This window comes from Diorhabda sublineata, chromosome 7 (genome assembly GCF_026230105.1).
Source record: "Diorhabda sublineata isolate icDioSubl1.1 chromosome 7, icDioSubl1.1, whole genome shotgun sequence".
NCBI lineage: Eukaryota > Metazoa > Arthropoda > Insecta > Coleoptera > Chrysomelidae > Diorhabda > Diorhabda sublineata.
In genome coordinates, this window is record NC_079480.1 from 23059119 (window position 1) to 23086734 (window position 27616).

General features: G+C 32.2%; 2 protein-coding genes across 2 annotated transcripts in view; both read left to right on the forward strand.

Moving 5' to 3' along the window:
• Positions 1-18114, forward strand: part of LOC130446224 (juvenile hormone esterase-like) — a 40789-nt gene extending 22675 nt beyond the window's left edge. The window contains exons 8-10 of the mRNA XM_056782321.1: positions 14406-14559; positions 17597-17729; positions 17824-18114. Of these exons, the coding sequence (XP_056638299.1) occupies positions 14406-14559; positions 17597-17729; positions 17824-18013 (477 nt within the window). The 3' untranslated portion in view covers positions 18014-18114. The remainder of the gene's footprint in view (positions 1-14405; positions 14560-17596; positions 17730-17823) is intronic.
• Positions 18115-25961: 7847 nt separating this feature from the next.
• The window catches only part of LOC130447036 (potassium voltage-gated channel protein Shaw), a 44125-nt gene continuing 42470 nt past the window's right edge, over positions 25962-27616 (forward strand). The window contains exon 1 of the mRNA XM_056783647.1: positions 25962-26289. The gene's annotated coding sequence lies outside the window, so the exon portion shown is untranslated. The remainder of the gene's footprint in view (positions 26290-27616) is intronic.

Consider the following 27616-nt stretch of genomic DNA (forward strand, 5'->3'; position numbering starts at 1 on the left):
ATAACTGGTATATTGGGCTAAAATTATAGAGAATTGTTTCTGAAGGTTATTTGTATGTTGAAATGAGTCAGTAAGTTAGTTGGGGTCACGGTATTGGATATACGAGGTTTCAAATTTGTTCGAATATTAACGAAAAACATATGCTTCTTTAAAAAATCACCAAGGCCAGAATAACTGGTATATTGGGCTAAAATTCTAGAGATTTGTTTCTGAAGGTTATTTGTATGTTGAAATGAATCAGTAAGTTAGTTGGGGTTACGGTATTGGATATACGAGGTTTCAAATTTGCTCGAATATTAATGGAAAACATGTGCTTCTTTAAAAAATCTCCAAGGCCAGAATAACTGGTTTATTGGGCTAACATTCTAGAGAATTGTTGCTGAAGGTTATTTGTATGTTGAAATAAATCAGTAAGTTAGTTGGGGTCACGGTATTGGATATACGAGGTTTCAAATTTGCTCGAATATGAATGGAAAACATGTGCTTCTTTAAAAAATCTCCAAGGCCAGAATAACTGGTATATTGGGCTAAAATTATAGAGAATTGTTTCTGAAGGTTATTTGTATGTTGAAATAAATCAGTAAGTTAGTTGGGGTCACGGTATTGGATATACGAGGTTTCAAATTTGTTCGAATATTAATGAAAAACATATGCTTCTTTAAAAAATCACCAAGGCTAGAATAACTGGTATATTGGGCTAAAATTCTAGAGAATTGTTTCTGAAGGTTATTTGTATGTTGAAATAAATCAGTAAGTTAGTTGGGGTCACGGTATTGGATATACGAGGTTTCAAATTTGCTCGAATATTAATGGAAAACATGTGCTTCTTTAAAAAATCTCCAAGGCCAGAATAACTGGTTTATTGGGCTAACATTCTAGAGAATTGTTGCTGAAGGTTATTTGTATGTTGAAATAAATCAGTAAGTTAGTTGGGGTCACGGTATTGGATATACGAGGTTTCAAACTTGTTCGAATATTAATGGAAAACATATGCTTTTTTAAAAAATCACCAAGGCCAGAATAACTGGTATATTGGGCTAAAATTCTAGAGAATTGTTTCTGAAGGTTATTTGTATGTTGAAATGAGTCAGTAAGTTAGTTGGGGTCACGGTATTGGATATACGAGGTTTCAAATTTGTTCGAATATTAATGAAAAACATATGCTTCTTTAAAAAATCACCAAGGCCAGAATAACTGGTATATTGGGCTAAAATTATAGAGAATTGTTTCTGAAGGTTATTTGTATGTTGAAATAAATAAAGAAGTTAGTTGGGGTCACTGTATTGGATATACGAGGTTTCAAATTTGTTCGAATATTAATGAAAAACATATGCTTCTTTAAAAAATCACCAAGGCCAGAATAACCGGTATATTGGGCTAAAATTCTAGAGATTTGTTTCTGAAGGTTATTTGTATGTTGAAATAAATCAGTAAGTTAGTTGGGGTCACGGTATTGGATATACGAGGTTTCAAATTTGCTCGAATATTAATGGAAAACATGTGCTTCTTTAAAAAATCTCCAAGGCCAGAATAACTGGTTTATTGGGCTAAAATTCTAGAGAATTGTTTCTGAAGGTTATTTGTATGTTGAAATAAATCAGTAAGTTAGTTGGGGTCACGGTATTGGATATACGAGGTTTCAAATTTGCTCGAATATTAATGGAAAACATGTGCTTCTTTAAAAAATCTCCAAGGCCAGAATAACTGGTTTATTGGGCTAACATTCGAGAGAATTGTTGCTGAAGTTTATTTGTATGTTGAAATAAATCAGTAAGTTAGTTGCGGTCACGGTATTGGATATACGAGGTTTCAAACTTGTTCGAATATTAATGGAAAACATATGCTTCTTTAAAAAATCACCAAGGCCAGAATAACTGGTATATTGGGCTAAAATTATGGAGAATTGTTTCTGAAGGGTATTTGTATGTTGAAATAAATCTGTAAGTTAGTTGGGGTCACGGTATTGGATATACGAGGTTTCAAATTTGTTCGAATATTAATGAAAAACATATGCTTCTTTAAAAAATCACCAAGGCCAGAATAACTGGTATATTGGGCTAAAATTCTAGAGAATTGTTTCTGAAGGTTATTTGTATGTTGAAATAAATCAGTAAGTTAGTTGGGGTCACGGTATTGGATATACGAGGTTTCAAATTTGCTCGAATATTAATGGAAAACATGTGCTTCTTTAAAAAATCTCCAAGGCCAGAATAACTGGTTTATTGGGCTAACATTCTAGAGAATTGTTGCTGAAGGTTATTTGTATGTTGAAATAAATCAGTAAGTTAGTTGGGGTCACGGTATTGGATATACGAGGTTTCAAACTTGTTCGAATATTAATGGAAAACATATGCTTCTTTAAAAAATCACCAAGGCCAGAATAACTGGTTTATTGGGCTAACATTCTAGAGAATTGTTGCTGAAGGTTATTTGTATGTTGAAATGAGTCAGTAAGTTAGTTGGGGTTACGGTATTGGATATACGAGGTGTCATATTTGCTCGAATATTAATGGAAAACATATGCTTCTTTAAAAAATCTCCAAGGCCAGAATAACTGGTATATTGGGCTAAAATTATAGAGAATTGTTTCTGAAGGTTATTTGTATGTTGAAATGAGTCAGTAAGTTAGTTGGGGTCACGGTATTGGATATACGAGGTTTCAAATTTGTTCGAATATTAACGAAAAACATATGCTTCTTTAAAAAATCACCAAGGCCAGAATAACTGGTATATTGGGCTAAAATTCTAGAGATTTGTTTCTGAAGGTTATTTGTATGTTGAAATGAATCAGTAAGTTAGTTGGGGTTACGGTATTGGATATACGAGGTTTCAAATTTGCTCGAATATTAATGGAAAACATGTGCTTCTTTAAAAAATCTCCAAGGCCAGAATAACTGGTTTATTGGGCTAACATTCTAGAGAATTGTTGCTGAAGGTTATTTGTATGTTGAAATAAATCAGTAAGTTAGTTGGGGTCACGGTATTGGATATACGAGGTTTCAAATTTGCTCGAATATGAATGGAAAACATGTGCTTCTTTAAAAAATCTCCAAGGCCAGAATAACTGGTATATTGGGCTAAAATTATAGAGAATTGTTTCTGAAGGTTATTTGTATGTTGAAATAAATCAGTAAGTTAGTTGGGGTCACGGTATTGGATATACGAGGTTTCAAATTTGTTCGAATATTAATGAAAAACATATGCTTCTTTAAAAAATCACCAAGGCTAGAATAACTGGTATATTGGGCTAAAATTCTAGAGAATTGTTTCTGAAGGTTATTTGTATGTTGAAATAAATCAGTAAGTTAGTTGGGGTCACGGTATTGGATATACGAGGTTTCAAATTTGCTCGAATATTAATGGAAAACATGTGCTTCTTTAAAAAATCTCCAAGGCCAGAATAACTGGTTTATTGGGCTAACATTCTAGAGAATTGTTGCTGAAGGTTATTTGTATGTTGAAATAAATCAGTAAGTTAGTTGGGGTCACGGTATTGGATATACGAGGTTTCAAACTTGTTCGAATATTAATGGAAAACATATGCTTCTTTAAAAAATCACCAAGGCCAGAATAACTGGTATATTGGGCTAAAATTCTAGAGAATTGTTTCTGAAGGTTATTTGTATGTTGAAATGAGTCAGTAAGTTAGTTGGGGTCACGGTATTGGATATACGAGGTTTCAAATTTGTTCGAATATTAATGAAAAACATATGCTTCTTTAAAAAATCACCAAGGCCAGAATAACTGGTATATTGGGCTAAAATTATAGAGAATTGTTTCTGAAGGTTATTTGTATGTTGAAATAAATAAAGAAGTTAGTTGGGGTCACTGTATTGGATATACGAGGTTTCAAATTTGTTCGAATATTAATGAAAAACATATGCTTCTTTAAAAAATCACCAAGGCCAGAATAACCGGTATATTGGGCTAAAATTCTAGAGATTTGTTTCTGAAGGTTATTTGTATGTTGAAATAAATCAGTAAGTTAGTTGGGGTCACGGTATTGGATATACGAGGTTTCAAATTTGCTCGAATATTAATGGAAAACATGTGCTTCTTTAAAAAATCTCCAAGGCCAGAATAACTGGTTTATTGGGCTAAAATTCTAGAGAATTGTTTCTGAAGGTTATTTGTATGTTGAAATAAATCAGTAAGTTAGTTGGGGTCACGGTATTGGATATACGAGGTTTCAAATTTGCTCGAATATTAATGGAAAACATGTGCTTCTTTAAAAAATCTCCAAGGCCAGAATAACTGGTTTATTGGGCTAACATTCGAGAGAATTGTTGCTGAAGTTTATTTGTATGTTGAAATAAATCAGTAAGTTAGTTGCGGTCACGGTATTGGATATACGAGGTTTCAAACTTGTTCGAATATTAATGGAAAACATATGCTTCTTTAAAAAATCACCAAGGCCAGAATAACTGGTATATTGGGCTAAAATTATGGAGAATTGTTTCTGAAGGGTATTTGTATGTTGAAATAAATCTGTAAGTTAGTTGGGGTCACGGTATTGGATATACGAGGTTTCAAATTTGTTCGAATATTAATGAAAAACATATGCTTCTTTAAAAAATCACCAAGGCCAGAATAACTGGTATATTGGGCTAAAATTCTAGAGAATTGTTTCTGAAGGTTATTTGTATGTTGAAATAAATCAGTAAGTTAGTTGGGGTCACGGTATTGGATATACGAGGTTTCAAATTTGCTCGAATATTAATGGAAAACATGTGCTTCTTTAAAAAATCTCCAAGGCCAGAATAACTGGTTTATTGGGCTAACATTCTAGAGAATTGTTGCTGAAGGTTATTTGTATGTTGAAATAAATCAGTAAGTTAGTTGGGGTCACGGTATTGGATATACGAGGTTTCAAACTTGTTCGAATATTAATGGAAAACATATGCTTCTTTAAAAAATCACCAAGGCCAGAATAACTGGTTTATTGGGCTAACATTCTAGAGAATTGTTGCTGAAGGTTATTTGTATGTTGAAATAAATCAGTAAGTTAGTTGGGGTCACGGTATTGGATATACGAGGTTTCAAATTTGCTCGAATATTAATGGAAAACATATGCTTCTTTAAAAAATCACCAAGGCCAGAATAACTGGTATATTGGGCTAAAATTATAGAGAATTGTTTCTGAAGGTTATTTGTAGGTTGAAATAAATCAGTAAGTTAGTTGGGGTCACGGTATTGGATATACGAGGTTTCAAATTTGCTCGAATATGAATGGAAAACATGTGCTTCTTTAAAAAATCTCCAAGGCCAGAATAACTGGTATATTGGGCTAAAATTATAGAGAATTGTTTCTGAAGGTTATTTGTATGTTGAAATAAATCAGTAAGTTAGTTGGGGTCACGGTATTGGATATACGAGGTTTCAAATTGGCTCGAATATGAATGGAAAACATGTGCTTCTTTAAAAAATCTCCAAGGCCAGAATAACTGGTATATTGGGCTAAAATTATAGAGAATTGTTTCTGAAGGTTATTTGTATGTTGAAATAAATCAGTAAGTTAGTTGGGGTCACGGTATTGGATATACGAGGTTTCAAATTTGTTCGAATATTAATGAAAAACATATGCTTCTTTAAAAAATCACCAAGGCTAGAATAACTGGTATATTGGGCTAAAATTCTAGAGAATTGTTTCTGAAGGTTATTTGTATGTTGAAATAAATCAGTAAGTTAGTTGGGGTCACGGTATTGGATATACGAGGTTTCAAATTTGCTCGAATATTAATGGAAAACATGTGCTTCTTTAAAAAATCTCCAAGGCCAGAATAACTGGTTTATTGGGCTAACATTCTAGAGAATTGTTGCTGAAGGTTATTTGTATGTTGAAATAAATCAGTAAGTTAGTTGGGGTCACGGTATTGGATATACGAGGTTTCAAACTTGTTCGAATATTAATGGAAAACATATGCTTCTTTAAAAAATCACCAAGGCCAGAATAACTGGTTTATTGGGCTAACATTCTAGAGAATTGTTGCTGAAGGTTATTTGTATGTTGAAATAAATCAGTAAGTTAGTTGGGGTCACGGTATTGGATATACGAGGTGTCATATTTGCTCGAACATTAATGGAAAACATGTGCTTCTTTAAAAAATCTCCAAGGCCAGAATAACTGGTATATTGGGCTAAAATTCTAGAGAATTGTTTCTGAAGGTTATTTGTATGTTGAAATAAATCAGTAAGTTAGTTGGGGTCACGGTATTGGATATACGAGGTTTCAAATTTGCTCGAATATTAATGGAAAACATATGCTTCTTTAAAAAATCACCAAGGCCAGAATAACTGGTTTATTGGGCTAACATTCTAGAGAATTGTGGATGAAGGTTATTTGTATGATGAAATAAATCAGTAAGTTAGTTGGGGTCACGGTATTGGATATACGAGGTGTCATATTTGCTCGAATATTAATGGAAAACATGTGCTTCTTTAAAAAATCTCCAAGGCCAGAATAACTGGTATATTGGGCTAAAATTATAGAGAATTGTTTCTGAAGGTTATTTGTATGTTGAAATAAATCAGTAAGTTAGTTGGGGTCACGGTATTGGATATACGAGGTTTCAAATTTGTTCGAATATTAATGAAAAACATATGCTTCTTTAAAAAATCACCAAGGCTAGAATAACTGGTATATTGGGCTAAAATTCTAGAGAATTGTTTCTGAAGGTTATTTGTATGTTGAAATAAATCAGTAAGTTAGTTGGGGTCACGGTATTGGATATACGAGGTTTCAAATTTGCTCGAATATTAATGGAAAACATGTGCTTCTTTAAAAAATCTCCAAGGCCAGAATAACTGGTTTATTGGGCTAACATTCTAGAGAATTGTTGCTGAAGGTTATTTGTATGTTGAAATAAATCAGTAAGTTAGTTGGGGTCACGGTATTGGATATACGAGGTTTCAAACTTGTTCGAATATTAATGGAAAACATATGCTTCTTTAAAAAATCACCAAGGCCAGAATAACTGGTTTATTGGGCTAACATTCTAGAGAATTGTTGCTGAAGGTTATTTGTATGTTGAAATAAATCAGTAAGTTAGTTGGGGTCACGGTATTGGATATACGAGGTGTCATATTTGCTCGAACATTAATGGAAAACATGTGCTTCTTTAAAAAATCTCCAAGGCCAGAATAACTGGTATATTGGGCTAAAATTCTAGAGAATTGTTTCTGAAGGTTATTTGTATGTTGAAATAAATCAGTAAGTTAGTTGGGGTCACGGTATTGGATATACGAGGTTTCAAATTTGCTCGAATATTAATGGAAAACATATGCTTCTTTAAAAAATCACCAAGGCCAGAATAACTGGTTTATTGGGCTAACATTCTAGAGAATTGTGGATGAAGGTTATTTGTATGATGAAATAAATCAGTAAGTTAGTTGGGGTCACGGTATTGGATATACGAGGTGTCATATTTGCTCGAATATTAATGGAAAACATGTGCTTCTTTAAAAAATCTCCAAGGCCAGAATAACTGGTATATTGGGCTAAAATCATAGAGAATTGTTTCTGAAGGTTATTTGTATGTTGAAATAAATCAGTAAGTTAGTTGGGGTCACGGTATTGGATATACGAGGTTTCAAATTTGCTCGAATATTAATGGAAAACATGTGCTTCTTTAAAAAATCTCCAAGGCCAGAATAACTGGTTTATTGGGCTAACATTCTAGAGAATTGTTGCTGAAGGTTATTTGTATGTTGAAATAAATCAGTAAGTTAGTTGGGGTCACGGTATTGGATATACGAGGTTTCAAACTTGTTCGAATATTAATGGAAAACATATGCTTCTTTAAAAAATCACCAAGGCCAGAATAACTGGTATATTGGGCTAAAATTCTAGAGAATTGTTTCTGAAGGTTATTTGTATGTTGAAATGAGTCAGTAAGTTAGTTGGGGTCACGGTATTGGATATACGAGGTTTCAAATTTGTTCGAATATTAATGAAAAACATATGCTTCTTTAAAAAATCACCAAGGCCAGAATAACTGGTATATTGGGCTAAAATTATAGAGAATTGTTTCTGAAGGTTATTTGTATGTTGAAATAAATAAAGAAGTTAGTTGGGGTCACTGTATTGGATATACGAGGTTTCAAATTTGTTCGAATATTAATGAAAAACATATGCTTCTTTAAAAAATCACCAAGGCCAGAATAACCGGTATATTGGGCTAAAATTCTAGAGATTTGTTTCTGAAGGTTATTTGTATGTTGAAATAAATCAGTAAGTTAGTTGGGGTCACGGTATTGGATATACGAGGTTTCAAATTTGCTCGAATATTAATGGAAAACATGTGCTTCTTTAAAAAATCTCCAAGGCCAGAATAACTGGTTTATTGGGCTAAAATTCTAGAGAATTGTTTCTGAAGGTTATTTGTATGTTGAAATAAATCAGTAAGTTAGTTGGGGTCACGGTATTGGATATACGAGGTTTCAAATTTGCTCGAATATTAATGGAAAACATGTGCTTCTTTAAAAAATCTCCAAGGCCAGAATAACTGGTTTATTGGGCTAACATTCGAGAGAATTGTTGCTGAAGTTTATTTGTATGTTGAAATAAATCAGTAAGTTAGTTGCGGTCACGGTATTGGATATACGAGGTTTCAAACTTGTTCGAATATTAATGGAAAACATATGCTTCTTTAAAAAATCACCAAGGCCAGAATAACTGGTATATTGGGCTAAAATTATGGAGAATTGTTTCTGAAGGGTATTTGTATGTTGAAATAAATCTGTAAGTTAGTTGGGGTCACGGTATTGGATATACGAGGTTTCAAATTTGTTCGAATATTAATGAAAAACATATGCTTCTTTAAAAAATCACCAAGGCCAGAATAACTGGTATATTGGGCTAAAATTCTAGAGAATTGTTTCTGAAGGTTATTTGTATGTTGAAATAAATCAGTAAGTTAGTTGGGGTCACGGTATTGGATATACGAGGTTTCAAATTTGCTCGAATATTAATGGAAAACATGTGCTTCTTTAAAAAATCTCCAAGGCCAGAATAACTGGTTTATTGGGCTAACATTCTAGAGAATTGTTGCTGAAGGTTATTTGTATGTTGAAATAAATCAGTAAGTTAGTTGGGGTCACGGTATTGGATATACGAGGTTTCAAACTTGTTCGAATATTAATGGAAAACATATGCTTCTTTAAAAAATCACCAAGGCCAGAATAACTGGTTTATTGGGCTAACATTCTAGAGAATTGTTGCTGAAGGTTATTTGTATGTTGAAATAAATCAGTAAGTTAGTTGGGGTCACGGTATTGGATATACGAGGTTTCAAATTTGCTCGAATATTAATGGAAAACATATGCTTCTTTAAAAAATCACCAAGGCCAGAATAACTGGTATATTGGGCTAAAATTATAGAGAATTGTTTCTGAAGGTTATTTGTAGGTTGAAATAAATCAGTAAGTTAGTTGGGGTCACGGTATTGGATATACGAGGTTTCAAATTTGCTCGAATATGAATGGAAAACATGTGCTTCTTTAAAAAATCTCCAAGGCCAGAATAACTGGTATATTGGGCTAAAATTATAGAGAATTGTTTCTGAAGGTTATTTGTATGTTGAAATAAATCAGTAAGTTAGTTGGGGTCACGGTATTGGATATACGAGGTTTCAAATTGGCTCGAATATGAATGGAAAACATGTGCTTCTTTAAAAAATCTCCAAGGCCAGAATAACTGGTATATTGGGCTAAAATTATAGAGAATTGTTTCTGAAGGTTATTTGTATGTTGAAATAAATCAGTAAGTTAGTTGGGGTCACGGTATTGGATATACGAGGTTTCAAATTTGTTCGAATATTAATGAAAAACATATGCTTCTTTAAAAAATCACCAAGGCTAGAATAACTGGTATATTGGGCTAAAATTCTAGAGAATTGTTTCTGAAGGTTATTTGTATGTTGAAATAAATCAGTAAGTTAGTTGGGGTCACGGTATTGGATATACGAGGTTTCAAATTTGCTCGAATATTAATGGAAAACATGTGCTTCTTTAAAAAATCTCCAAGGCCAGAATAACTGGTTTATTGGGCTAACATTCTAGAGAATTGTTGCTGAAGGTTATTTGTATGTTGAAATAAATCAGTAAGTTAGTTGGGGTCACGGTATTGGATATACGAGGTTTCAAACTTGTTCGAATATTAATGGAAAACATATGCTTCTTTAAAAAATCACCAAGGCCAGAATAACTGGTTTATTGGGCTAACATTCTAGAGAATTGTTGCTGAAGGTTATTTGTATGTTGAAATAAATCAGTAAGTTAGTTGGGGTCACGGTATTGGATATACGAGGTGTCATATTTGCTCGAACATTAATGGAAAACATGTGCTTCTTTAAAAAATCTCCAAGGCCAGAATAACTGGTATATTGGGCTAAAATTCTAGAGAATTGTTTCTGAAGGTTATTTGTATGTTGAAATAAATCAGTAAGTTAGTTGGGGTCACGGTATTGGATATACGAGGTTTCAAATTTGCTCGAATATTAATGGAAAACATATGCTTCTTTAAAAAATCACCAAGGCCAGAATAACTGGTTTATTGGGCTAACATTCTAGAGAATTGTGGATGAAGGTTATTTGTATGATGAAATAAATCAGTAAGTTAGTTGGGGTCACGGTATTGGATATACGAGGTGTCATATTTGCTCGAATATTAATGGAAAACATGTGCTTCTTTAAAAAATCTCCAAGGCCAGAATAACTGGTATATTGGGCTAAAATCATAGAGAATTGTTTCTGAAGGTTATTTGTATGTTGAAATAAATCAGTAAGTTAGTTGGGGTCACGGTATTGGATATACGAGGTTTCAAATTTGTTCGAATATTAATGAAAAACATATGCTTCTTTAAAAAATCACCAAGGCCAGAATAACTGGTATATTGGGCTAAAATTCTAGAGAATTGTTTCTGAAGGTTATTTGTATGTTGAAATAAATCAGTAAGTTAGTTGGGGTCACGGTATTGGATATACGAGGTTTCAAATTTGCTCGAATATTAATGGAAAACATGTGCTTCTTTAAAAAATCTCCAAGGCCAGAATAACTGGTTTATTGGGCTAACATTCTAGAGAATTGTTGCTGAAGGTTATTTGTATGTTGAAATAAATAAGTAAGTTAGTTGAGGTCACGGTATTGGATATACGAGGTTTCAAATTTGCTCGAATATTAATGGAAAACATGTGCTTCTTTAAAAAATCTCCAAGGCCAGAATAACTGGTTTATTGGGCTAACATTCTAGAGAATTGTTGCTGAAGGTTATTTGTATGTTGAAATAAATCAGTAAGTTAGTTGGGGTCACGGTATTGGATATACGAGGTGTCATATTTGCTCGAATATTAATGGAAAACATGTGCTTCTTTAAAAAATCTCCAAGGCCAGAATAACTGGTATATTGGGATAAAATTATAGAGAATTGTTTCTGAAGGTTATTTGTATGTTGAAATAAATCAGTAAGTTAGTTGGGGTCACGGTATTGGATATACGAGGTGTCATATTTGCTCGAATATTAATGGAAAACATGTGCTTCTTTAAAAAATCTCCAAGGCCAGAATAACTGGTTTATTGGGCTAACATTCTAGAGAATTGTTTCTGAAGGTTATTTGTATGTGGAAATAAATCAGTTAGTTAGTTGGGGTCACGGTATTGGATATACGAGGTTTCAAATTTGCTCGAATATTAATGAAAAACATATGCTTCTTTAAAAAATCCCCAAGGCAATAATAACTGGTATATTGGGCTAAAATTATAGAGAATTGTTTCTGAAGGTGATTTGTATGTTGAAATAAATCAGTAAGTTAGTTGGGGTCACGATATTGGATATACGAGGTGTCAAATTTGCTCGAATATTAATGGAAAACATGTGCTTCTTTAAAAAATTTCCAAGGCCAGAATAACTGGTATATTGGGCTAAAATTCTAGAGAATTGTTTCTGAAGGTTATTTGTATGTTGAAATGAGTCAGTAAGTTAGTTGGGGTCACGGTATTGGATATACGAGGTTTCAAATTTGTTCGAATATTAATGAAAAACATATGCTTCTTTAAAAAATCACCAAGGCCAGAATAACTGGTTTATTGGGCTAAAATTCTAGAGAATTGTTTCTGAAGGTTATTTGTATGTTGAAATGAGTCAGTAAGTTAGTTGGGGTCACGATATTGGATATATGAGGTTTCAAATTTGTTCGAATATTAATGAAAAACATATGCTTCTTTAAAAAATCACCAAGGCCAGAATAACTGGTATATTGGGCTAAAATTCTAGAGAATTGTTTCTGAAGGTTATTTGTATGTGGAAATAAATCAGTTAGTTAGTTGGGGTCACGGTATTGGATATACGAGGTTTCAAATTTGCTCGAATATTAATGAAAAACATATGCTTCTTTAAAAAATCCCCAAGGCAATAATAACTGGTATATTGGGCTAAAATTATAGAGAATTGTTTCTGAAGGTGATTTGTATGTTGAAATAAATCAGTAAGTTAGTTGGGGTCACGATATTGGATATACGAGGTGTCAAATTTGCTCGAATATTAATGGAAAACATGTGCTTCTTTAAAAAATTTCCAAGGCCAGAATAACTGGTATATTGGGCTAAAATTCTAGAGAATTGTTTCTGAAGGTTATTTGTATGTTGAAATGAGTCAGTAAGTTATTTGGGGTCACGGTATTGGATATACGAGGTTTCAAATTTGTTCGAATATTAATGAAAAACATATGCTTCTTTAAAAAATCACCAAGGCCAGAATAACTGGTATATTGGGCTAAAATTATAGAGAATTGTTTCTGAAGGTTATTTGTATGTTGAAATAAATCAAGAAGTTAGTTGGGGTCACGGTATTGGATATATGAGGTTTCAAATTTGTTCGAATATTAATGAAAAACATATGCTTCTTTAAAAAATCACCAAGGCCAGAATAACTGGTATATTGGGCTAAAATTCTAGAGAATTGTTTCTGAAGGTTATTTGTATGTTGAAATAAATCAGTAAGTTAGTTGGGGTCACGGTATTGGATATACGAGGTTTCAAATTTGCTCGAATATTAATGGAAAACATGTGCTTCTTTAAAAAATCTCCAAGGCCAGAATAACTGGTTTATTGGGCTAAAATTCTAGAGAATTGTTTCTGAAGGTTATTTGTATGTTGAAATAAATCAGTAAGTTAGTTGGGGTCACGGTATTGGATATACGAGGTTTCAAATTTGTTCGAATATTAATGAAAAACATATGCTTCTTTAAAAAATCACCAAGGCCAGAATAACTGGTATATTGGGCTAAAAATCCAAAGAGAATTGTTTCTGAAGGTTATTTGTATGTTGAAATAAATCAGTAAGTTAGTTGAGGTCACGGTATTGGATATACGAGGTTTCAAATTTGCTCGAATATTAATGGAAAACATGTGCTTCTTCAAAAAATCTCCAAGGCCAGAATAACTGGTTTATTGGGCTAACATTCTATAGAATTGTTGCTGAAGGTTATTTGTATGTTGAAATAAATCAGTAAGTTAGTTGGGGTCACGGTATTGGATATACGAGGTTTCAAACTTGTTCGAATATTAATGGAAAACATATGCTTCTTTAAAAAATCACCAAGGCCAGAATAACTGGTTTATTGGGCTAACATTCTAGAGAATTGTTTCTGAAGGTTATTTGTATGTTGAAATAAATTAGTAAGTTAGTTGGGGTCACGGTATTGGATATACGAGGTTTCAAATTTGTTCGAATATTGATGAAAAACATATGCTTCTTTAAAAAATCACCAAGGCCAGAATAACTGGTATATTGGGCTAAAATTCTAGAGAATTGTTTCTGAAGGTTATTTGTATGTTGAAATAAATCAGTAAGTTAGTTGGGGTCACGGTATTGGATATACGAGGTTTCAAATTTGCTCGAATATTAATGAAAAACATATGCTTCTTTAAAAAATCACCAAGGCAATAATAACTGGTTTATTGGGCTGAAATTCTAGAGAATTGTTGCTGAAGGTTAGTTGTATGTTGAAATAAATCAGTAAGTCAGTTGGGGTCACGTTATTGGATATACGAGGTTTCAAACTTGTTCGAATATTAATGGAAAACATATTTTTCCTTAAAAAATTACCAAGGCCAAAATAACTGTGATATTGAGCTACCAAAAAATCCATAAAAAATTATTTGTTTCAAGTTAAACGTCTAATTTTACTGACCTATAAAATCTCTTTATAATTGTGGTATTACATTATAAATCATATGTAAACCAATTATTGATATACAACGGCTGATCTCTCAAAAAATTTATGAATTAAAAAAATTATTTATTTAGTTACGTTAAGCGATAGTCATTACAATAACCGCCGCTTGGGGGATCAACCATCGTGTTTTGTTTCGAAAATTCGAATACATTTTCTTCTTGTGTTTATTTCAGTTATATTCGGACGCTCTCACCGGATTCGGGGTTAACAGGGCAGTTAAATTATTTGCCGAATACAGTAATTCGTCTGTATACTATTATCAGTTCAATTATCAAGGACGCTACAGCCATTTCTACACACCAGAAAGCAACAACACAGTTCCTTATGGTAATAACCGATATTATTATATGATCATCATCAATAATTTCATCCCAATTGCATAAAATTTTGGGTTTTTTACTACCAATCTTAAAATTTTGATCCGTTTTTACTTGCTACAGACAATTTGAAGCAGCAACCATTCGAATTAAGTATTGAGAACCTTCTGGAAGCTTGGGCAAAAGCCCAACCTAACTTAACCTAACCTAACCATTCGATTTAAATGTTGAGAACCTTCTGGAAGCTTGGGCAAAAGCCCAACCTAACTTAACCTAACCTAACCATTCGATTTAAATGTTGAGAACCTTCTGGAAGCTCGGGCAAAACACCAACATGCAATCGAACAATATGATCACAATCAGCTCAATTTATAGAGGAGCGAGACACACAAATAGCAGATAAAATTGCTACAATAAGGGCCTTTGTAGGACCTGAACCTTTCTGTGGTATCAACAGCGTTGCCGCTTTAATTAAGAAGCTACGAGGCTTCTGGTTCGCGTTGAATAGAAAACGAAGGTTTTTGACAGCTTTCGAAAGGAATGAAATTAATAGATCAGTTATAAGCTCAGAATATCCTGGACTATTACATTTCTTCTTCATTTCAGTATATATCTTACGATTATTATACTTTCTGAATCAAATATGAAAGTCCAGCATCTTGGATATCTATTGTGGAGAAAATGGAGGTTTCGATTAATAGGTTAGATGAAGCAACTATTTGGTAATAGAAACTTGTATTTTCAGATATGAAGAAAACTGAAAGAGAAAGAGATTTTGGGTTATCCAGTATTGATTTGGGGTCTTGAACCTTTACGATCCATTTTCCAATCAGTAGAAAGCTTGGGGCTTCATTTGAATCACTAATATTTGCAGCTATTGTTACGAACAGACTCAGTAACACTCTATACGTTTTCGATCGTTCTGGAAGATCTTGGATGCCCGGATTTTGGGTTATTCATTATTGATTTGGTGTCTTGAAGCTTTAAGATCCATTTTCCAATCAGTAGAAAGCTTGGGGCATCATGTGAATCACTAACATTTGCAGCTTTTGTCACGAACAGACTCAGTAACACTCTATACGTTATCGATCGTTGTGGAAGATCTTGCAAGCCCGGATTTTGGGTTATCCATTATTGATTTGGTGTCTTGAACCTTTAAGATCCATTTTCCAATCAATAGAACGTTGAGAGCATCATTTGAAACACTAACATTTGCAGCTTTTGTCACGAACAGACTCAGTAACACTCTATACGTTTTCGATCGTTCTGGAAGATCTTGGATGCCCGGATTTTGGGTTATTCATTATTGATTTGGTGTCTTGAAGCTTTAAGATCCATTTTCCAATCAGTAGAAAGCTTGGGGCATCATGTGAATCACTAACATTTGCAGCTTTTGTCACGAACAGACTCAGTAACACTCTATACGTTATCGATCGTTGTGGAAGATCTTGCAAGCCCGGATTTTGGGTTATCCATTATTGATTTGGTGTCTTGAACCTTTAAGATCCATTTTCCAATCAATAGAACGTTGAGAGCATCATTTGAAACACTAACATTTGCAGCTTTTGTCACGAACAGACTCAGTAACACTCTATACGTTTTCGATCGTTCTGGAAGATCTTGGATGCCCGGATTTTGGGTTATTCATTATTGATTTGGTGTCTTGAAGCTTTAAGATCCATTTTCCAATCAGTAGAAAGCTTGGGGCATCATGTGAATCACTAACATTTGCAGCTTTTGTCACGAACAGACTCAGTAACACTCTATACGTTATCGATCGTTGTGGAAGATCTTGCAAGCCCGGATTTTGGGTTATCCATTATTGATTTGGTGTCTTGAACCTTTACGATCCATTTTCCAATCAATAGAACGTTAAGAGCATCATTTGAAACACTAATATTTGCAGCTTTTGTCACGAACAGACTCAGTAACACTCTATACGTTTTCGATCGTTCTGGAAGATCTTGGATGCCCGGATTTTGGGTTATTCATTATTGATTTGGTGTCTTGAAGCTTTAAGATCCATTTTCCAATCAGTAGAAAGCTTGGGGCATCATGTGAATCACTAACATTTGCAGCTTTTGTCACGAACAGACTCAGTAACACTCTATACGTTATCGATCGTTGTGGAAGATCTTGCAAGCCCGGATTTTGGGTCATCCATTATTGATTTGGTGTCTTGAACCTTTACGATCCATTTTCCAATCAATAGAATGTTAAGAGCATCATTTGAAACACTAATATTTGCAGCTTTTGTCACGAACAGACTCAGTAACACTCTATACGTTTTCGATCGTTCTGGAAGATCTTGGATGCCCGGATTTTGGGTTATTCATTATTGATTTGGTGTCTTGAAGCTTTAAGATCCATTTTCCAATCAGTAGAAAGCTTGGGGCATCATGTGAATCACTAACATTTGCAACTTTTTTTCACGAACAGACTCAGTAACACTCTATACGTTTTCGATCGTTCTGGAAGATCTTGCAAGCCCGGATTTTGGTTTATCCATTATTGATTTGGTGTCTTGAAGCTTTAAGATCCATTTTCCAATTAGTAGAACGGTTGGGCCATCAATTGAATCATTAATATTTGCAGCTTTTGTCACGAACAGACTCAGTAACACTCTATACGTTTTCGATCGTTCTGGAAGATCTTGGATGCCCGGATTTTGGTTTATCCATTATTGATTTGGTGTCTTGAAGCTTTAAGATCCATTTTCCAATCAGTAGAAAGCTTGGGGCATCATGTGAATCACTAACATTTGCAGCTTTTGTCACGAACAGACTCAGTAACACTCTATACGTTATCGATCGTTGTGGAAGATCTTGCAAGCCCGGATTTTGGGTTATCCATTATTGATCTGGTGTCTTGAAGCTTTACGATCCATTTTCCAATTAGTAGAACGCTTGGGGCATCAATTGAATCATTAATATTTGCAGAATTTTCTATAGTGATTAAATTTCCTGCAAACATTCCTGGTTAACTTTGTTTGTCTTATAGGAAAGCAAGTTTTTTGAATATTTTTTATACTAAACATTGATTTTCAGGTATTGTTCACCACGATGATTTGATTTACTTGTTTTATATCAAATTATTTCCTCTATTTACTGAAACTTCCCCCCAGGAAATCGAAATGGTTACTAAATTAACTAAGATGTACGCAAATTTCGCTAAAACCGGGTAAGTAGTAAAAATAATGATAAGTGGAGAAGGAACGAGTTACCGGCTCGAAGGACCAAAACGTTGTAGTTAATATTTTCGTATTGGTTTTTAGGAATCCGATTCCGACGCCGTCTGAACAATTAGATAACGTCAAATGGGAACCATTCACTTTAAACGATCAAAAGTACATGGATATCGGGAATAAATTAACGATGTTTAACAAACTTAATAACGAAAGATATAGCGAATGGGAGAAATTGTATCCGTTGAGTATGTACCAGAAAAACAAACATAGTCATTGAATTTATGTAGATTGAAGATGGATTACTTATTTTCTCGAAACGTTCATAATGTTATTGTATATCATTTTGCATTTTTTGAATACGAATTTTGACGAACATGATTTTTTGGTTTTAATTTTCTCCATTATCCTCACCTACATCAATTTTTGGGCTTCGAACAAAATATTCTCAAGTGGCTTAAGTAAACGAGGGGAAACCACCCCCAAAAATGCTTAGCAGTTACCAGGGTCGTACTAATAACCGATCTATGTTTTCCAAGTCGTTGAATCCGAATATGAAGTCTGGAAAAGATTTCCGGCCGAGCGGGACATTTTGGAAAATTTTTTCTCGGTATTACGACTTCGCACATCGAAAAAAAGTTTAACTGGTGACTTTTTCGTGTTTCCAAGCGTCTTTTTGGAGGTTTTCCGCTCGCCTGGTGGTATAACATCAATAAATCGTGTGACTAACTGAGAAAAACACGTTTTTTTTGCAAAAAATCGATTTTTTTCACTAATCATCTCCTTCAAGAGCCATACAATCATTCCAACTTCTGGACGCCGTGCTCGTAGAAGGATTTGTCTTTTGCCTCAAAAACAAGCTTCAATTTCAGCAATTGCTTTATTTGAGTCGACTGGGGGCCAGATCTGGACTGTATGGTGGATGAGGAAGCAATTGGTCCAGTTCCAACCATCGTTGCCATCGAGTTGTGGATCGGTACATTGTCTTGGTCAAACAGTGGTTTTTTCTTCGACATATGAGGCTGTTTTCCCTTGATTTTTGCATACAAACGTTGTATTTAGTATTCGCTATTGAATTTCTCTCCCATTTGAAGATAGTCGATGAACAATATTCCAATATTGAGCTATAACATTCCCATCCGACTGTTTTGTCTTTGGACCTGGTTCACCGGCTGTAGTCCACTTAAAAATGATGATCGTTTTGATACCAGATGGTAGTGATGGTTCCATGATTCATCAATTATCACATATCGTCGCAAAAAATCTGATTCATTACATGTAAACATGACCAAACACTGTTCTGAATCATCAACACGTTATTGTTTTTGATCGACTTTGAAAAAAGCTTCTTCGTGGTCAAATCTTCATGTTTAATTATAAACAAACTGCCTTCTGGTATCTTTAAAGCTTCAATTATCTCATCAAATTTCAATTTACCATTAGATATAACTAATTTGTGGACTTTTCTTGGAGTAATCACCTCAATTGGACGACCAGAATGTTTAACATCATCTGTATTTATACGACCACGATTAAATTTGGCAAATTGTTGTTTTCGATAAAGCAGAGTCCGGATAACACTTTTGAAGCCTTTGTTGAGCTTGTACTAGTATTTTTTTCACCAAGAAATAACTATAAATTAACAAACGAAATTGCTTAGAAAATAACAAAGTAACTTCATTTAAATGGCTGTCACTTTTTTCTGACTAATCGAAATGTCCTAAAATTTAACATTTAGTCTTTTTAAAGTTGGTACTCCGTGAACGTCACATGGATTTGTCAAAAGCAGCGCCATCTGAGATTTATTGAATCGAATGATTATCATTATATTCGATCAAAAAAAGCTGCGGTTTTATTATTTCCCGTCGTCGGCCATTTTGTTCATCAGGTTACAGAAAAGCCGCAGGAAATGGTGGCTATAGAGGAGTCATCAAAGAAAGCTAGGTAATTGTCATGGAATTCATCGTAAATATCTACATAAACTAGGAATTAATCGGTTTTTGTAATGGCAAGACGCATTTTAAGTGAGACGAATTGTTTGGTTGGATTAAGGACATTTCTATGCAGGCTAAAATATATTTTAGGCCCTAAAGTAGGAAGGTTTTTCCTCTGCAGAGTATGACATCGAAAGGATCAAGTTAACCTTGATGAAGATGGCATTTTAAACTTGTCGTTGTCAATTTGTGACGAATGAGGTAAATAGATTTAAATTGTTAATTATAAGATTTGTTACATGGTTTATTTGACGATTGTTAGTAATATTAGATGTGAATATAACGCCATCTAGCGGCAATAATAAGAATATTATGAGAACTAGCTTAATAGACGTTCAAAGAAAAATTTTCGTCGTTCATAAATTTCTTAAGATATCTCTGGTAAGAAAAAAGATAATGATATACAGTTTAAGCTATTTTGATGTTAATTTAGTTTATTTCTGAAAGAAGAAATTAAAATTTTATGCTTGCTTTTAAATTTAAAATAAAACGAGAGAAATTACGATATATAAAATATATGAAACAACATCCTCTAGTATTCACGTTGCTAATTAAATCGCTTTGAGTTTATATATTTTGTATTTTTGAACAAAAGTTCTTTCAAACAATATCAAGTTTATAAAAATCGGCTAAGCAGAACCGGACTTAAAACTATTTTTACATTACAAAGTTCCCACTCTCCCCTATATCTTATTTGAAGAGATAGAATGAAATTTTTCAAATAAAAAATGCGCAGAATTTGATTATTCTATATAAAGTATCACTTAATGTGGTAAATTTTGAAAAATTTCGCTTTAGCTCCTTTCCTTATATATGGTATTTTTTTATTGCTCTAATCGATGAGACAATCTGTATAATAGACATTCCAAAGAAAAGTTTTCGTCGTTTATACATTTCTTAAGATATCTCTGGTAAACAAAAAGATAATGATATATGGTTTGAGTTATTTTGATGTTAATTTAGTTTATTTCTAAAAGACGAACTTGAACTTTTACGCTTGTACTTAAACTTTGCTAATTAAATCGCTTTAAATCTATATATTTTGTATTGTCAGACAGCAGTTCTTTCAAACAATATGAAGTTTATAAAAATCGGATAAACAAAACCGGACTTGAAAGTATTTTTACATTACAAAGTTCCCACTCTCCCCTATATCTTATTTGAAGAGATAGAATGAAATATTTTTAATGAAAAATGCGCAAAATTTATTGAAGAATTCGATTATTCTATATAAAATATCACTTAATAGGGTAAATTTTGAAAAATTCGCTTTAGCTTCTTTCCTTATATATGGTATATTTTTATTGCTCTAATCGATGAGACAATCTGTATAATAGACATTCGAAGAAAAGTTTTCGACATTTATACATTTCTTAAGATATCTCTGGTAAAAAAAAATATATTGATATATGGTTTGAGTTATTTTGATGTTAATTTAGTTTATTTCTAAAAGACGAACTTGAATTTTCACGCTTGTACTTAAATTTTGCTAATTAAATCGCTTTAAATCTATATATTTTGTATTGTTGGACAAAAGTTCTTTCAAACAATATGAAGTTTTTAAAAATCGGCTAAGCAGAACCGGACTTGAAAGTATTTTTACATTACAAAGTTCCCACTCTCCCCTATATCTTATTTGAAGAGATAGAATAAAATTTTTTCAAATAAAAAATGCGCAAAATTTATTGAAGAATTCAATTATTCTATATAAAATATCACTTAATAGGGTAAAGTTTGAATAATTCGCTTTAGCTTCTTTCCTTATATATGGTATATTTTTAATGCTCTAATCGATGAGACAATCTGTATAATAGACATTCGAAGAAAAGTTTTCGTCGTTTATACATTTCTTAAGATATCTCTGGTAAAAAAAAATATATTGATATATGGTTTGAGTTATTTTGATGTTAATTTAGTTTATTTCTAAAAGACGAACTTGAATTTTCACGCTTGTACTTAAATTTTGCTAATTAAATCGCTTTAAATCTATATATTTTGTATTGTTGGACAAAAGTTCTTTCAAACAATATGAAGTTTTTAAAAATCGGCTAAGCAGAACCGGACTTGAAAGTATTTTTACATTACAAAGTTCCCACTCTCCCCTATATCTTATTTGAAGAGATAGAATAAAATTTTTTCAAATAAAAAATGCGCAAAATTTATTGAAGAATTCAATTATTCTATATAAAATATCACTTAATAGGGTAAAGTTTGAATAATTCGCTTTAGCTTCTTTCCTTATATATGGTATATTTTTAATGCTCTAATCGATGAGACAATCTGTATAATAGACATTCGAAGAAAAGTTTTCGTCGTTTATACATTTCTTAAGATATCTCTGGTAAAAAAAAATATATTGATATATGGTTTGAGTTATTTTGATGTTAATTTAGTTTATTTCTAAAAGACGAACTTGAATTTTCACGCTTGTACTTAAATTTTGCTAATTAAATCGCTTTAAATCTATATATTTTGTATTGTCGGACAGCAGTTCTTTCAAACAATATGAAGTTTATAAAAATCGGATAAGCAGAACCGGACTTGAAACTATTTTTACATTACAAAGTTCCCACTCTCCCCTATATCTTATTTGAAGAGATAGAATGAAATATTTTTAATGAAAAATGCGCAAAATTTATTGAAGAATTCGATTATTCTATATAAAATATCACTTAATAGGGTAAATTTTGAATAATTCGCTTTAGCTTCTTTCCTTATATATGGTATATTTTTATTGCTCTAAACGATGAGACAATCTGTATAATAGACATTCGAAGAAAAGTTTTCGTCGTTTATACATTTCTTAAGATATCTGGTAAAAAAAAAATATATTGATATATGGTTTGAGTTATTTTGATAATTTAGTTTATTTCTAAAAGACGAACTTGAACTTTAACGCTTGTACTTAAATTTTGCTAATTAAATCGCTTTAAATCTATATATTTTGTATTGTCGGACAAAAGTTCTTTCAAGCAATATGAAGTTTATAAAAATCGGATAAGCAGAACCGGACTTGAAGGTATTTTTACATTACAAAGTTCCCACTCTCCCCTATACCTTATTTGAAGATTTAGACTGAAATTTTTCAAGTAAAAAATGCGCAAAATTTATTGAAGAATTCGATTATTCTATATAAAATATCACTTAATAGGGTAAATTTTGAAAAATTCGCTTTAGCTTCTTTCCTTATATATGGTATATTTTTATTGCTCTAATCGATGAGACAATCTGTATAATAGACATTCGAAGAAAAGTTTTCGTCATTTATACATTTCTTAAGATATCTCTGGTAAAAAAAAATATATTGATATATGGTTTGAGTTATTTTGATGTTAATTTAGTTTATTTCTAAAAGACGAACTTGAATTTTCACGCTTGTACTTAAATTTTGCTAATTAAATCGCTTTAAATCTATATATTTTGTATTGTTGGACAAAAGTTCTTTCAAACAATATGAAGTTTTTAAAAATCGGCTAAGCAGAACCGGACTTGAAAGTATTTTTACATTACAAAGTTCCCACTCTCCCCTATATCTTATTTGAAGAGATAGAATAAAATTTTTTCAAATAAAAAATGCGCAAAATTTATTGAAGAATTCAATTATTCTATATAAAATATCACTTAATAGGGTAAAGTTTGAATAATTCGCTTTAGCTTCTTTCCTTATATATGGTATATTTTTAATGCTCTAATCGATGAGACAATCTGTATAATAGACATTCGAAGAAAAGTTTTCGTCGTTTATACATTTCTTAAGATATCTCTGGTAAAAAAAAATATATTGATATATGGTTTGAGTTATTTTGATGTTAATTTAGTTTATTTCTAAAAGACGAACTTGAATTTTCACGCTTGTACTTAAATTTTGCTAATTAAATCGCTTTAAATCTATATATTTTGTATTGTCGGACAGCAGTTCTTTCAAACAATATGAAGTTTATAAAAATCGGATAAGCAGAACCGGACTTGAAACTATTTTTACATTACAAAGTTCCCACTCTCCCCTATATCTTATTTGAAGAGATAGAATGAAATATTTTTAATGAAAAATGCGCAAAATTTATTGAAGAATTCGATTATTCTATATAAAATATCACTTAATAGGGTAAATTTTGAATAATTCGCTTTAGCTTCTTTCCTTATATATGGTATATTTTTATTGCTCTAAACGATGAGACAATCTGTATAATAGACATTCGAAGAAAAGTTTTCGTCGTTTATACATTTCTTAAGATATCTGGTAAAAAAAAAATATATTGATATATGGTTTGAGTTATTTTGATAATTTAGTTTATTTCTAAAAGACGAACTTGAACTTTAACGCTTGTACTTAAATTTTGCTAATTAAATCGCTTTAAATCTATATATTTTGTATTGTCGGACAAAAGTTCTTTCAAGCAATATGAAGTTTATAAAAATCGGATAAGCAGAACCGGACTTGAAGGTATTTTTACATTACAAAGTTCCCACTCTCCCCTATACCTTATTTGAAGAGATAGACTGAAATTTTTCAAGTAAAAAATGCGCAAAATTTATTGAAGAATTCGATTATTCTATATAAAATATCACTTAATAGGGTAAATTTTGAAAAATTCGCTTTAGCTTCTTTCCTTATATATGGTATATTTTTATTGCTCTAATCGATGAGACAATCTGTATAATAGACATTCGAAGAAAAGTTTTCGTCATTTATACATTTCTTAAGATATCTCTGGTAAAAAAAAAGATAATAATATATGGTTTAAGTTATTTTGATGTTAATTTAATTTATTTCTAAAAGGCGAACTTGAACTTTTACGCTTGTACTTAAACTTTGCTAATTAAATCGCTTTAAATCTATATATTTTGTATTGTCGGACAAAAGTTCTTTCAAACAATATGAAGTTTATAAAAATCGGCTAAGCAGAACCGGACTTAAAACTATTTTCACATTGCAAAGTTCCCACTCTCCCCTATATCTTATTTGAATAGATAGACTGAAATTTTTCAAATAAAAAATGCGCAAAATTTATTGAAAAATTCGATTATTCTATATAAAGTATCACTTGATGGGGTAAATTTTGAAAAATTTCGCTTTAGCTCCTTTCCTTATATATGGTGTTTTTTTATTGCTCTAATCGATGAGACAATCTGTATAATAGACATTCCAAAGAAAAGTTTTCATCGTTTATACATTTCTTAAGATATCTCTGGTAAAAAAAAAGATAATGATATATGGTTTGAGTTATTTTGATGTTAATTTAGTTTATTTCTAAAAGACGAACTTGAATTTTCACGCTTGTACTTAAATTTTGCTAATTAAATCGCTTTAAATCTATATATTTTGTATTGTCGGACAAAAGTTCTTTCAAACAATATGAAGTTTATAAAAATCGGCTAAGCAGAACCGGACTTAAAACTATTTTCACATTGCAAAGTTCCCACTCTCCCCTATATCTTATTTGAATAGATAGACTGAAATTTTTCAAATAAAAAATGCGCAAAATTTATTGAAAAATTCGATTATTCTATATAAAGTATCACTTGATGGGGTAAATTTTGAAAAATTTCGCTTTAGCTCCTTTCCTTATATATGGTGTTTTTTTATTGCTCTAATCGATGAGACAATCTGTATAATAGACATTCCAAAGAAAAGTTTTCATCGTTTATACATTTCTTAAGATATCTCTGGTAAAAAAAAAGATAATGATATATGGTTTGAGTTATTTTGATGTTAATTTAGATTATTTCTAAAAGACGAACTTGAATTTTCACGCTTGTACTTAAATTTTGCTAATTAAATCGCTTTAAATCTATATATTTTGTATTGTCGGACAAAAGTTTTTTCAAACAATATGAAGTTTATAAAAATCGGATAAGCAGAACCGGACTTGAAAGTATTTTTAAATTACAAAGTTCCCACTCTCCCCTATATCTTATTTGAAGAGATAGAATGAAATATTTTTAATGAAAAATGCGCAGAATTTGTTGAGGAATTCGATTCTGGCATTTAATTGGGTAAATTTTGCTTCAGCTCCGTTATATGGTATTTTTTTATTGCTCTAATCGATGAGACAATCTGTATAATAGAATAAAAAAATATTCTTGGCGTACTTTTCTTGTTGTATAAAAATATGAAAAGCATAACAAGAGCTGTAAGTTCGTCGTGGAGTTGGTTTCAATAATTTCCACGCAGCTGAAAAGGGGTGTTGCCGAATGCGTCAACTTCCCTTATTTTAGTATTTTCTGAGTTTCAGTTCGCCTCGGTCGTCCGATAGAAACGCTTTCCGATAACAAAACGAATCAAATTCGAAAATTCATGTCATTTCGCCGAAATTATCGTATTTTTTATGACGGTAATCCGTAATCGAAAACCCGCATGGCATATATCTTGAAAAACTAACCTACAAATTATTGAATTTTACAAAATATTATCGTTATTTTGGAAATCGATTGAAATATTCCATTTTAAATATGTTCGGCGTTTAATCATATGTGAAAGTGTTGAATTTAAAATGGTTCTGTTATGAGACGTTTGGTGGGTCTTAACAAAGTCGAAAAGCATAATAATAAAAAAAGAAAGGTCAGTTAATTGACGTTTTATAATTTTTTTTAGGTACTGGTTTGTTTGTGTAACGTTTCCATGGTGATAACACCCAATTATTTTTTTGATATGTCACATTCGTTAAAATTATACAGGGGTTTCAATTAGTTATCGTCTTCGAGGACTTGGTTCACCGTATCACTGAAGACGATGACTTTGATATCGAAACTGTTGGTATTGGTATTATGGTATATACGACGAAGGTCTCAGAAAAACCTGGTCCAACAAAAAAAATACAAAAATTTTGGAATTTCTCTCCAAAATAGCCATTAACTGACGATATTATTTGGAAAATTTTGAACCAACGCGATTTTTGTTAAATCTGGCGATTCAAATTTTAATTCATCAATTTTTTCTATTGCAATAACGGAAATTGGAGCTGGTGAAGAATAATTTCTTTTTAACCAAATTTTTTCTTGATTTCTTCGCTCAAACTTTGCACTAAGTTCGTATAAAAATCGCCTTCGACCTATTTGTCGATTTCCTTGAACATTTCCGGGGTCGTAACCTCATTTGGTCGACCACTGCGCTGCTGGTCCAGTCTCGTCTAAACTTTGCTTCTTTACTGTTGATAATGAAGGAGCGGTCTCACCCAGAGCAGAATCTAGTTCAGCTTTGATATTGGCTCAAACTAGAAACAGATATTTAATAGATTCAGTACTTTGTTATTTTTCATACAAACACCGCCATCTTTTGTCAAATCAGGTACTTCTGGAACCACACATCTAGACGTGTACGACTCAATGTTAATCACAATCTTTTAAAGGTGATATCTTGTAAAGGGTTGGGTCTATTAAAAATTATTTGTATTTATTTGAGGTATAAGAGAAAAATAAGCCAAATCAGAGCTGTATGGTGGCTGTTCGATGTTTCTGAAGTCGCTTTAGTAGTCTTGGATGCAGCGCCTTTCGTTTGATTTTACCGTATTTATAGTTATGTTAAAAATATATCCCACCTAAGAGATTCCACGGAGTGCAAATGCTTCAAAAGTTTTGGGATTGCGATGGTATCCTTTAAACTGACTTTAAGAGCTCAAACACAACTGGAAGCTTGACATAATCCTCTAGTTTACCAAGGTCAAAAAATTCGGCAAAATCAGCGTTTGCTTCATGAAAATGCTCCAGTCCGTAATGCTTCATTTACCAACGCTACTGTACACGAATGAGGCTTCAAATTGATTGAACACCCACCGTATAACCCAGATCTGGCCCTATCGGACTATTTTTAGCTAACAAATCTGACAAACGAGTTGAGGAGTTGAAAATTCAACTTCGACAATGTTATTTCTATGCTAGGATAAGAATTC